Below are 12,352 nucleotides of genomic sequence, written 5' to 3' on the forward strand. Positions count from 1 at the left end.
TTGCTTATTTTGTGCTAAAAGTATTTTCATTTATGATATATATGTGAAGGGCGGTTGAAAGAAAAAAAAAAAAATATTCTCATTTTGTTGGGACTTCTTCCTATACATATTAGTTTCATTGAAATCGAGAAAAATATACAAAAAATACAAATTTTACGTTTCAATTTTTTGTCCTTATTTTTTTGTTCTAAATGTAGTTTCTTTTGTGTTATACGTGCAATATATATATATAGACACCTCTAAAATGTTGTATGAGTTACACTTCATTTCATATTGCCCTCAATTTTAAAGGTAATAAGAAAACGATATTTATAAAAATGACAATATAATATTTGGCTTCATGTTTGATGGTTTATAAATTGTTAATTATTCATTATTTGATTATAGTGAAAGTGCGATTTTCTTTAGTTTAAATATGTTAATTGTTAACAAAATTTTCTTTTGGGTTTCTTTTCTAAATATTGAATACAAGTTATAGCAATGATGTGAATACATTATTTTGTTCTTTGTTTTTGTGAATTCCTATATTATGTAAAAAGTCTCTTGAATTAACGTCTATAAAAATTGAATAATGTGATTACTTATAAAAAAAAAAAAATTAAATACATGTGATTTATTTTGATTACTTACAAGATAATTTACTATATACATTTACGTATTTTTAATATTCTTATATTTTTATTTTGTTTCTTAAATTAAATGTAATGTTCTAATTTGTTATGCAGTTTTAATTAGTAAAAACCCGCGCATGACGCGGGTTACATGCTAGTTAATATAAGCTTTAAACTTAGTACCCCTCCAACACTATATCCCTAAAGCAACGATATCATCCCAATTTGTGGGGGGATTCAAGGCATTACGAAGTTCCGGCCATAACATGCTTCCACACTCAACTATTGAAACCACACAAGAAAAATAAATGATCACTCCTTCAATACCATACCAACAAAACACATACTTTATCTCACCCTTATATCCCGAGTTTAAAAGCCTTATATTTCTATCTTAACATGTTTTAATCTTTTATTCTTAATTTACAGGGTTTTATCAACTTCTACGCTGCAAAGAAATTCTTAAATAAGCTAGAGAAGGTAAAGATGTTGTGTAATATTATATATATAAATATATATATATTACATTTTTCTCATTCTTTATTGTTCTAAAGATAACAATATATAGTATGTTGAATTGCATGCATGTGTACGTCTTTTGCAGATAAAGGAGAAACTACAGGAAAAGACCAAAGACATAAAAGGTGCCATGGTTGAGGACAATAAGTTCTGCATCTCTGTACACTTCCGATGTGTAGATGAGGAGGTAAAACTTAGACTTCAGTGAATTAATTAAAAAAATAATAAAATAAAATAAAATTACTAGCTATCTACTAACCTAGCCTACGTACGTATATGATGTGCACAAAAACTGCTAAATGGTTTGGAAATCAAACATAAAAGTAATTCTCAAAGTTTCTTGGATGCATGCTAAGATTACGTATCTTTTTAATGCAGTATAGAAGTTAATAATAATCTAAAGAGATAAAGGAAAAAGAGAACGACACATAAATTAATTAAGATGGTTCGACCTATGACCTACATCCATACATTAAAACTTTATAGGCTATATCTTTCCAACATTTTTGATTTGAGTACATTCATGCTCTCTATTTATAGAGCTTTACAGTGATTTGAAAATTTTCAAATATAAACTATGTCCTTTAATATATGATAATTAAATCATCTAAATCCATTGATTTGGAATAATTAAATCATCAAAGATTTATATTTTTATCTTGCCCCCACAAGATGAACAGTTTGTTAGCGATTATTGATCTTGAATGGGTTGAAAAATGGCTACTATGACCTAATTTGGAATGTCGGCTGTTATGACTGGAACTTGGACTTCGATGACTTTTTGGTCGGCATCGGCTACTATGGCCGGAATTTGGACATCGGAGACTTTGGTCAGGAACGGTTATTATGGCCAAAATTGGGCCATCTATGGGCCTTAAATGGGCCAAATAGAGGCATCTTAGCCTCTTCCTCTCTTTTTTTTCAACAGAATGGCAATGGCTGCTGGTGGCGAGGCAAAGATCGGCCCAACAGAGTGTGGAGCGGTTCGACTGGGTGCTTTGTGATGGCGGAAGAAAAAGAAAAATTTCACAATTTCATAGGACCATTTGGATTCAATCTTGGCATTAGCCTGATGGCTCTGATACTATATAGAAACTAATAGTAATATAAAGAGATAAATGAAATAATGGTTCGACCTATGACTTACATCCATACGTTAAAGTCTTATAGACTACATCTTTTCTTCATGTTGATTTAAGTACAATTCTCTCTATTTATAGAGTTTTACAAAGATTTGAATAATTTCAAATATAAACTATGTTTCTTAACATACGATAATCAAATCATTTAAATCTCTTGATTTAGGGTAATTAAATCATCAAGGATTTATATCCTTATTGATCATGCAGAATGTTGAGAATGTTAAGAAGATAGTAGACTCTGTCATCAAATCTTATCCAAGCTTTCGCACGGGAGGGGGTAAAAAGGTATATACACTACATATCTTAATTTATTCGTAGGATTAATTTGTTATTCTTTTCTAAATAATTATATTTTCCAATTCATATCACTCATTTTGCATGTGAAGTTTTTTGTTGAACAGGTTATGGAAGTACGCCCGAATATTGAGTGGAACAAAGGTCATGCTTTGGGCTATTTACTAAAAACTTTTGCGTTTGATACCCAAAATGACCATGTCCTCCCATTATATATAGGAGATGATGCATCGGATGAGGACGCCTTTAAGGTAATTTTGGTCTTTACTGACGACATAAAGTTGTTGCTAATGCTAGTTGTAATTACTCTGTTGAGAAAGGTTATTAGCGACGATCGTCATTGATATATCATTATCCGCAATGACATTACTCGTCACTAATAATATTAGAAGTCGTCACAAATAGCGTAAGAGCTTTAGCCGATGTGTCATCGCTAATAACTAGTCATTAGCGCCGACCAAAAAATGTCATCGGTGATCAGCGGTGGCATTTTAATTGTTGCTAAATACCAAAATTTTTGTAGCGTAAGCAATTCAGGTAATTAGCCCATAAAGAAAGGGGTGTGGGGCGTACCTGGCTGGGCCCTACACCCAAGTTGTTCGGGACAATTGCAATTTAGACATTCCAATTGTAGGGGATCCTAATCCGGTCCCTTCAAAGATCGAACCTAATTAGAGAATGATAAAAAAAAAATAGTGATGATCGATGCTATATATATGGAAAAAGTATCATTTGTGGATGGCATTTGATTAATGCATGCAAGTAAGGCCCATGCTAATGTGAAAAATATTGTATACGAATGGTTGCAGTTTATAAAGAAAGTTGGAAGAGGGTTTCCCATCGTCGTCTCTTCCACACCAAAAAGAACGGACGCTTCATTCTCTTTACGTGATACAACGGAGGTGATGAATTTCTTGACAAACCTTACGGGGTGGACAAGAAGCTCTTCTTCCGACTAATCTGCTTCTGCATGCACTGTTTATGATCTCCATATCCATTATATATATATATATAGTCAATTGTACAACGCCATTTAGGCTAGGGGGGAAAAAAAAGTTTTTTCTTTTTGGCTTTATAATGTATAGGTTGTCTGTGTTTGTATCAAAATATATACGTCTGTACGTACGTTTGTAGATTTGTTAGGAAAGTTACTTCGATGTTTGTCATGGTAGATGGTCTTGAGTTTACATCATGCATATATGGTAGAAGCTTCTTTATTCTATGTATGAACACTTCTGTTGATATCTTCGAAACTTCCATCGGTGTGAGTGCAACTATTGAGATCATAAAAATGAAGTCTCCGACCTTTTCAGGATTAGATCCTTTCAAATTATTTGTCTGAATTTGAGAGAATTTGGACAAATGATTGTGAGAGACTACTTATAGGACCTACTTGACCAGATAAATGGCTGGACAACCTAATTTTTATTTGGTCAGGTGGATTCCATAATTGATCTTTCACAATTGTCTGTTCGAATTCTCTCAAATTCAGACAGATAATTTGAGAGGATCTTAATCCTTTAAGAAAATAACTATGCTCATTGCTCGAGGTTGACCAATCTATCTTATGTCTGCATTGGGTGGAACACTAATTAATAGGGTTGTAAACGAAAAAGGCCACTCGCAAACGGTTCGAGTTTGGTTAAACTCGATTTAGTTATTAAATGGGTTGTTTGTGAATGCAAAATTATGCTCGAGTATTGAACGATACAAAATCGTATAAAACTAGACTCGAGTCGATTAATATTCGTGAATAAGCTCGTGTAAGTTTGGCTCGACTCAATAACTCATTTGAATATATATATATAAAAAAGAATAAGTTGTATAAATATAAGTTTCATCTGTTAGAGTATATTAGCTATACCAACTACATGCTACTATGTTAATTAATAGTGATATAACATGTTAACGTATATTGACTATCTCATTAGCTATTTAGTCAATATACTAACTAAAAATAAATTTAGATTCCTAAATTACCGCAAACAAACAAATATCTAAATATAAAAGCAGTAAGGAGAAATAACACAGACATTTTATTACGAAGTGAAAACTCTTTGCACCAAAGAGAAAAATCACTCTGAGAAAGCCAAACCCAGAAAATCAACTATCAGAAGAAATAACTAGTTACAAGACATTCATACTCATAATACCTTTGCAATAGTCATACCTTGAGCTCTAATAAGTACTTATACTTGAACGGCTCTCTCCCAGACCCATCTGGAGAGTTCTTCAATTGATCATTTAACTAGAACTCATCTCTAGTCAGACTTCAAATGGTTGAATGGTTACAACACAATAAACAAAGACTCTAAGAGAGATACATAAAACGTTTATGCATAATATTCTTCTCTTAGCACAATGAAATTCTATTTAGGAATTCTTAAAGAAACAATGTCTAGAAGCCCATTTAAATATGCTTCAGAAATCCTACAATAAGTCAGGAACGGATTTCTAGGTGGCAGTGTCCGAACAATACTTTGAGCGTTCGGACGAGCAACAACAACTCTATGTTTTGTTAAAGGGCGTCCGGACGGCTTGACCTAGCGTCCGAACGATTGTAGGGAAAAGTTTCTCTGTCTGCAGTCTTCAGTTTTGCGTCCGGACATCCTTGCAAACGGATGCTCTCTGTGGTTCGCGTCCGAAGGCTGTTTGGACAAGTAGCGAACAAGAGCTCTCTATGGTTTACGTCTGATGGGCCGTCTGGACAAGTATCGAACTTTGACTTTTTGTGATTGGCGTCCTGACGCTGTTTCTGGCCGTCCAAACAGGTTACAAGGAAATCGACTATGCTGATTCTGTAAAGTCTTCAGAATATTTTCTTTCCTTCTCTGAAAGATGCAATGCAGATCTTGCCTTGTTCAACCCTTTCTATTCTAGATCAATTATTCTGCAATATAATTTCTGACAGTCTTGGAAATACGGAGTCCTTGATATGGCAATGTTTTTGTCGACAGAATGTAGTTAATAAAATAAATCAACACTAATATATAACATATTAAGTAGTCAACACACGAAGTTTATATGTTAGTATTACTACAACACTAATATAGTAATACTTAATATGCTAGAAAATGTTAAGAGAAATACTACTTAGAATATTGTTATATGACTATCATACAATTAAAATGACGTGACAGTAAAAATCAGTTCTTAATTTTTCTATTTTACGAGTAGTCCTTATTGATCAAAAACCCATCGTCTCAGGTGAAATTTCTCAGGATTTATTTAAAAGTCGAATAAATGCTTGGAGTTAAATGCAAAAAATTAAAAACCGAAAAAGCAATTTTATAGATGGTGGGCCTTATCAAATTTTGCTATGAAGGCCCATGACTGCTTCCTCCATATCATCCTCACCCGGTAGCATTTCTCTGGAGAGTCCCTCGTACATCATCTCTCTCTCTCTCTCTCTCTCTCTCTCTCTCTCGTGTATATATACACATACGTTTAGTAGTGTTTCCAATCGTAGAGAGAATATCATTTCACTGTGTAAGTACCCGAGCTTGAATTGGTCTGCTTCTGAGAATTTTTGGGTTGATAATCACTAATACAGTTTGAGTCTGTTTTTGTGCTATTGTTTGCCTTTTCCCTCGCTCTCTTTAAAAGATTGTTCATTTTCTTTGACATTTTTCTATATTTTTCTTTCTGTAAATCAAAACCCATAACTGCCAAACGAAACGTAGTCTAAGTTCACTCATGACCCATGAACATAGGGTCGTGGCGTCGTGCTTGAGTTAGCTGGAACGCAAAGTGTTTGTGGGAATGCCGAACTTAGAACTTTAATTGACTTCATCAACCTGTTGTCGATTTTTTCATAGGTTTGACGTTTTTGCAAGCATTTATCCACTTCCTGACACTAACAACCAGTTTGCTACCAAACTAGCTCCTCCCCACTTCATTTGTTCACACCAAATTCAGTTTCTAATGAAAGCACTTCACTATTGTACTTGCATATCCTATTGTGTACTATAATGTCAATGAGGACATGAAGACATTCTGGTAGTGGTTGGTGCTCACATTCTTCTTCTTCCTTTTTTTTATTTTTTTATTTATTTATTTAGTTTGTCAAGTCAAGTCAACAGCTCTTTCTGGCATTAGTTGCTCACCCTGCTAAAAATCCTGTCCATTATTTCTGGGCTTGATGGACTCTCTTTGCTGCCCTAATTGAGATGGATTGGATAACTAACTATGTTTTAAATTTTTATTATCCAGCAATATGAAAAGCTTAGTAGTTAAAACAATAAAGGAAAAATAACGAAAGAAGAATAAGTGCTGCATGTTATTCATTTCTTAATTATACTACTTCTGAGATCCAACAATCTCTCTTAGTTTAAGGAAGATTTTTATTCCCTCAGGTTATGATTCTTCTCTACACTAGCAAATTTTGCCACTAATGTTTGGTTTTTCTGTTTTATATGTATAGACTTTTCTCTACGCATCATAGCTTTTCTTGATTAATATTTGAATTGAATTGATTATGCCATGATATGCTGAAATCTAAAGTGCCTTTTATTTTCCTTTGTCTTCATAATATTCAGTTACTTCTTGACTGAAATGGTGCTTGGTTTTAACGATACCATTTTTTTTTTTTTTGAGGTAATCTTTTATTTAATGTGGTTAAATCAAAAAGTATTGTCTGCTAACCAGCACTTTCTGCCAAGAGCACTGAAATTCTTCCTTACTATCTTTGTGTCATTGTATTTGTGCGTGTGTTCTTGTTTTTTCTTTAAATGCTTATTATTATTTGAGGCTCAATTTGTAACTTCGGATTCATTTTGAATTCATTATGTTATTTCACAAAGTTTTTTCTGTTTCTTCATGTCAAAAGTATTCTAATGTTTCTTTATTTTGTGCCATGTACTTTAATTTTGCAATATAATACAACTCCAATTGTTTTGTCTGAACTACTTCCAGTGGTCTTGCAGAATTTGGTTGCTCTTTTTCCCTTGCTGAGTTTCCTGACTCATCCAATATAATCATAGAGGCATAGAGCCACGTTGATATTGATTCGCAACCATTCTTATATCCAGAATTTGACACAATGCCCAATTCCTTTGAATAATTATCTGAAAGCCTTATAAAGTTTTCTATCCCATAGAATTTCCTGTAGTGATATCATAACTAAATGTCATTTATATTCCCCTCATCTTCTGTGGTTCCCTCCTCTTGTTTAAACCAATTGAAGGTCTATAGTTTGAAATCCAAGGGAAGTGCTTCTCTAAATCCGTGCTTTCCCCGCGTTCAATACAAAGTTCTATGGAGTATAACCAAAGATAAACATCCAGTTTCCAAAAGTAAACCCCATAGTATCTTAAAGTCTACTGCAAGAGATTGCATACGAACTAATAATCAGTCAATCGAAGAAAATGATGTATCTTTTGATGGGGGAGATCAAGGACAAAAAGAGATTGAAGACACAGGGTCACCATGGAAAGGGGCTGTTATTTACAAGAGAAACCCTTCGGTTTCACATGTGGAGTACTGCACAACCTTAGAGAGGCTTGGGTTGGGAGAGCATTCAACTGAGATCTCCAAGTCTAGTGCTTCAATAATGGGTTTACGGGTCACAAAAGCTGTTAAGGACTATCCGCTTGGAACACCTGTGCAGATCTCCATTGACGTAACAAGGAAGAGGCAAAAGTTGAGGCTCGATGGTATCATCAGAACGGTCATCACTCTTTGCTGCAATAGGTATTCTAATCTATTAATTTGAATCTAATTGCTTATCTCAGCGGTGCTTTGTGCATGTGCTCCAATCAATTTCTATATCTTTTGTGTTCATATTTAACTAGTAGACACTCCCTTTGAATAAATATTTTAGTTTAATCTATGTTTTTAATGGTCACGTTCTGAAAATCATTCTTGTCACTCACTAAGCTGACTGGTTATTTAATTGCTTACTTACTGTGTTGCACTAGAACGTACGCTGCATTTGTCTTGAATTACTTAGCTGTGTTTTGTTCCAGTACTCTCATTTCCGGATTGCTTAGCTGTCCCTTATTTGTATCTCACTGGTAATTATAAAAACAAGTTTTTTGGATGATTAGCAGAAAAGGAAGTCTATACCCTTAGAACCAGGAAATCATGTCTTTTAATATAATAGCAATGCCCTTGAATATGTCTATGTGATCATTATAAAGAATTTAAATGCTTATTATTATTTTAGGCTCAATTTCGGATTCATTTTGCTAGAAAGAAAAAAGAAAAAAGAAAAAAGAAGAAGCATTTTCTTCATGTCGGAAATAAAAAAATGTTAATGACCCTACCGAACAGGCGCCAATAACTAACCTTGTTGGCTTGGGGTCGATAGTTGTTTTTTTTCTTTTTTCCTTTTTTCGCAGGTTGAGTCGGGCCTTTGGGGATTTTGCCTTCCTCTACTTGGATCCCACATGATAAAGAACTAGAGTAATGTTACTCTTCATATCCATTTATCACGCTCATTTCACACTGGCTGATGTGGTGTGTTTTAAGTTGCTTCTTATATTAGCCACTAAAAAAAAAGGAAAATAAGGAAAGCCACTTAAAACACGTATGTAGGTTGGTGTGAAATGAGCGTGATAAATGGGTGTGAATAATAGCATTACTCAAAGAACTATGCAACTTATACCCTAATTTTGGAATCTTAGGCATGTGCATGCTACCTATTAAATTGCAATAGCCTAAAAGTTGCCGCATGATATTAGCAATAAAGCTTTACCTGAACTGACTTGGTAGTTTCCATAAAATCCTAAACCAAGACTGCACACAGTCGTGCAAATTACTAAATGCTGACTGCACTGAATTGAGGTTAGTTTGGTTTGGTTATCAGGTTTATCAAGATTGGATTGTACTTAGTGTTTAGTGTTTCCAGCACGAGTCTTGATTTTGAAACCACCTGCTTGAATACTTGTGCGCTTTGGGTTGTACATGACAATAGACCATGCATCTTATGTTCTCTTATTAGGATGATCAAGTTCGTAAATGTTAGGATGCTTCACAGGCAAAGTCTTTGGACTTCCCCCCTCCACTTCATATTTTTACGTGGATTTTGGAATAAATCTACTTGGATATTTGTGATAAATGAGTTTCTGTTGCCAAACATGTGGAAAGTGTAACCAGAAAAAAGAAAAAAGAAAAAGAAAAGAAAAGAAGAGTTAAAATATGGAACAAACGAAAAAAGTGAAATGTGTATATTTGCATGTATGCTACAGATATTGGGATTTGGAAAATGGTAATACTTCAATCTTCTGTCATCATTTTTCTAGTGTGCGCTCTTTTATGCATTTGGATAAGAGGGACTGCATCTTATGGAATGAAAAAATGCTGCGAGGAACAAACGGAATGGTTTCTTTTCACGTGTTTGAAATCCCTTTTTATGTTGCCGGAAGAACAGAATCTGCATGCAGCAGCCTTGTTTACCGTTGCGGCTCATTCTACCCGGACTATGATGCTATCATTTAATTGTTCCTTTTTCATATAATTTGAATCATTGTTAAATTCTTGTTGAAGGTGTGGCGAGCCTGCTGCTGAGAGTGTATTCTCCAACTTCACGCTTTTACTAACTGAACAACCCATTGAAGAGCCAGAGGTTATCAGTATGGGAGTCATGTTTGGGGATGGGAAAGTCAAAACAACTTCTGGAATTAGTGAGGAAGAAGAGGAAGATGATGAAGCTTCAATTGATTTGGATGACCGGCTGTATTTTCCTCCTGAAGAAAAAGAAATTGATATTTCGAAGAACATAAGAGACATGGTTCATGTAGAAATTACCATTAATGCAATCTGTGATCCGAGTTGCAAAGGTTTGTGTCTGAACTGTGGTACAAACCTAAATACTAGTAGTTGTAGCTGTAGGAAAGAGGAAGTGAAGGAGAAGAGTTACCCTCTTGCAAATTTGAAAAATCAAATGCAGCGAACATGAGGTGAGGTGAAGTGATATGGAGTCCCATTAGAAGTAGTTTTGTTGTTCAATATACCGTCCTTTTCTTTTCTTATCTGATTGTGATTGAAAGAATTGACTGACATTTTAGAGGAAGATAAGAGATTAGTTGACAATTTCCATGACGCCAGTCCTCTTGACCAGCAGCTTTGATGCATGAAAATATTTCCTACATAGTTGGGACATGGGATTCAGTCTTAACAGGCAGGTTAAGACAAGCATAGAGGAATGATATGTATCATCCTTTTATTTCCTCAAAGTTGATGTAGGTTTTAAAATCATTATTGAATCTATTTCAAATCTAATGGTAATTTTAAAAACTATCTCAACTTTGAGGAATAAAAATGTGGTATGTAGCGTTACTCGGCGCCATAACCAACCTTAGGAAATGGAGAGTGTAAACCTATTAGCGATTGAGTAATTAATGTTATATACCACACTATCATCCTACGACTATTTCATTATGCTAACATATCATTATTAATCCACATTTATTATTATTTTTCTTTTAACGAGGGTTGATCTAAGAGTAAATTGACAATAATGATAAAATAGTGGTGTGGTGAACAATTTTACTCTTAGCGATTACATTCCACCAGCGACCAACATTCCAACATTTTAAGCTTGGAGGGGCAAACCAAAACCCTATTGAATACATACATCTCATTTTTGCCTTTTGGAAAGTTATGTCATGACCTTGTATTTTGGCTTTTTGACATTAAGATCCTAGTTTTTAATTTAATGAATCGAGACCGTGTTTGAGACCGTGTTTTAGACATTTGTAAATTGAGACTTCCATTAATATTTTTTGTCGAATAGACAACATAAATGACATAAAAATATGATTGTCCTTCAAATAATAATAATAGTAATAAAAAAAAAAAAAAAAAAAAAAAGGCAAGAAAAGACGTGGCTTGAGGTTCTATTGCCTAGCTCGGCCGTGGTTGAGATGTTCTCAGCCACTTCTTTTCTTGCTTTTTGGCCGTGGTTGGGAGTCTTGGGACGTTCCAAGCGACTTTTTACTTTTCTTTCTCCTTTTTTCTTTTTTTAAATTAAAAAAAAAAAAAAAAAACTCTTTTTGAATATTTTGATTTGATGTACATAATTGTATTTTTACGCCATTTGTTTTCTCTATTTGATGGAAAAAATAACGTAGGTTTCAATATACAAATGCATGAAGCATGGATTCGATTTCATTAAATTGGAAGCTAGAATCTCAAATGACAGATAAAAATCGCAAAAGTTGGGGATTGTGACATAATTTCCATATTTTTTTTTTATTTTTTATTTTCAATCCTTGCAACGTTTCATGGTCCTTGGAAAGAACGAGAGAAAGGAAAATAACTAAAAATTCTATGGTGACTCGAGCAAAAACACAAATCACTTGGACAAGTGAGTGAAAGGTCTCAACTTTCAATAAGAATTATTACTTACGATGAAAAAAGATATTATTTTAATAATAATTTAAGTGTATTTCACACGAGTCACCATAGAAGGCTTCCATAATCATTTCTAGATCACCACAAAATAGGGTATCTAGTTACCACTTGAGGCATTTCACCAAATCTAATTAAAAACTATCAAGAGTTTGAGTTCCAAAATGGCTTAGTAAAGTGCAATTTACGGTCCATCATTGAAGCCACTCTGCATATAATGATAAGAAGAATAATGCTACTTAAGAGACTGTTATATGACTCATACAACTTGATAATGTGACAGTAAAAATCAGTCATTAGATCATGAATTTCTTTTTTTAAAAAAGAACTAATGGCTAATTTTCGCTATCACTTCATTCCAGTTGTATAGCAGTCTACTAAATACTATTATTCAAATTAAAAAAAAAAAAAAAAAAAACTCTTTAGATGAGC

At 33.8% G+C, this 12,352-nt stretch overlaps 2 protein-coding genes across 3 annotated transcripts in view; both read left to right on the plus strand.

The window, feature by feature from the left end:
• The window catches only part of LOC133858597 (probable trehalose-phosphate phosphatase D), an 8,918-nt gene extending 5,240 nt beyond the window's left edge, over positions 1-3,678 (plus strand). The window contains exons 6-10 of the mRNA XM_062294076.1: positions 1,041-1,091; positions 1,216-1,317; positions 2,480-2,557; positions 2,674-2,817; positions 3,376-3,678. Of these exons, the coding sequence (XP_062150060.1) occupies positions 1,041-1,091; positions 1,216-1,317; positions 2,480-2,557; positions 2,674-2,817; positions 3,376-3,525 (525 nt within the window). The 3' untranslated portion in view covers positions 3,526-3,678. The remainder of the gene's footprint in view (positions 1-1,040; positions 1,092-1,215; positions 1,318-2,479; positions 2,558-2,673; positions 2,818-3,375) is intronic.
• A 2,245-nt stretch (positions 3,679-5,923) lies between these two features.
• Positions 5,924-10,600, plus strand: LOC133871025 (large ribosomal RNA subunit accumulation protein YCED homolog 1, chloroplastic). Of its 2 annotated transcripts, none has more exons than XM_062308365.1 (3): positions 5,924-6,055; positions 7,492-8,257; positions 10,055-10,600. In XM_062308365.1, the coding sequence occupies exons 2-3, from the start codon at positions 7,692-7,694 to the stop codon at positions 10,464-10,466; spliced, it is 978 nt and encodes a 325-aa protein (XP_062164349.1). In that variant the 5' UTR covers positions 5,924-6,055; positions 7,492-7,691; the 3' UTR covers positions 10,467-10,600. The 2 variants fall into 2 exon arrangements, with proteins under 2 accessions (XP_062164349.1, XP_062164357.1); XM_062308373.1 differs by having other exon boundaries at positions 5,931-6,055; positions 7,481-8,257.
• The last annotated feature ends 1,752 nt before the right edge of the window (positions 10,601-12,352 follow it).

This window comes from Alnus glutinosa, chromosome 1 (genome assembly GCF_958979055.1).
Source record: "Alnus glutinosa chromosome 1, dhAlnGlut1.1, whole genome shotgun sequence".
In the NCBI taxonomy this organism is placed as follows: domain Eukaryota; kingdom Viridiplantae; phylum Streptophyta; class Magnoliopsida; order Fagales; family Betulaceae; genus Alnus; species Alnus glutinosa.

Excerpts from the sequence above, each read along its gene's own strand:
- LOC133871025 (XM_062308365.1), top strand. The coding sequence starts at position 7,692 with ATGTCATTTATATTCCCCTCATCTTCTGTGGTTCCCTCCTCTTGTTTA. Across the intron at positions 8,258-10,054 it reads ATCACTCTTTGCTGCAATAG|GTGTGGCGAGCCTGCTGCTG; the intron begins GTATTCTAATCT and ends TTCTTGTTGAAG.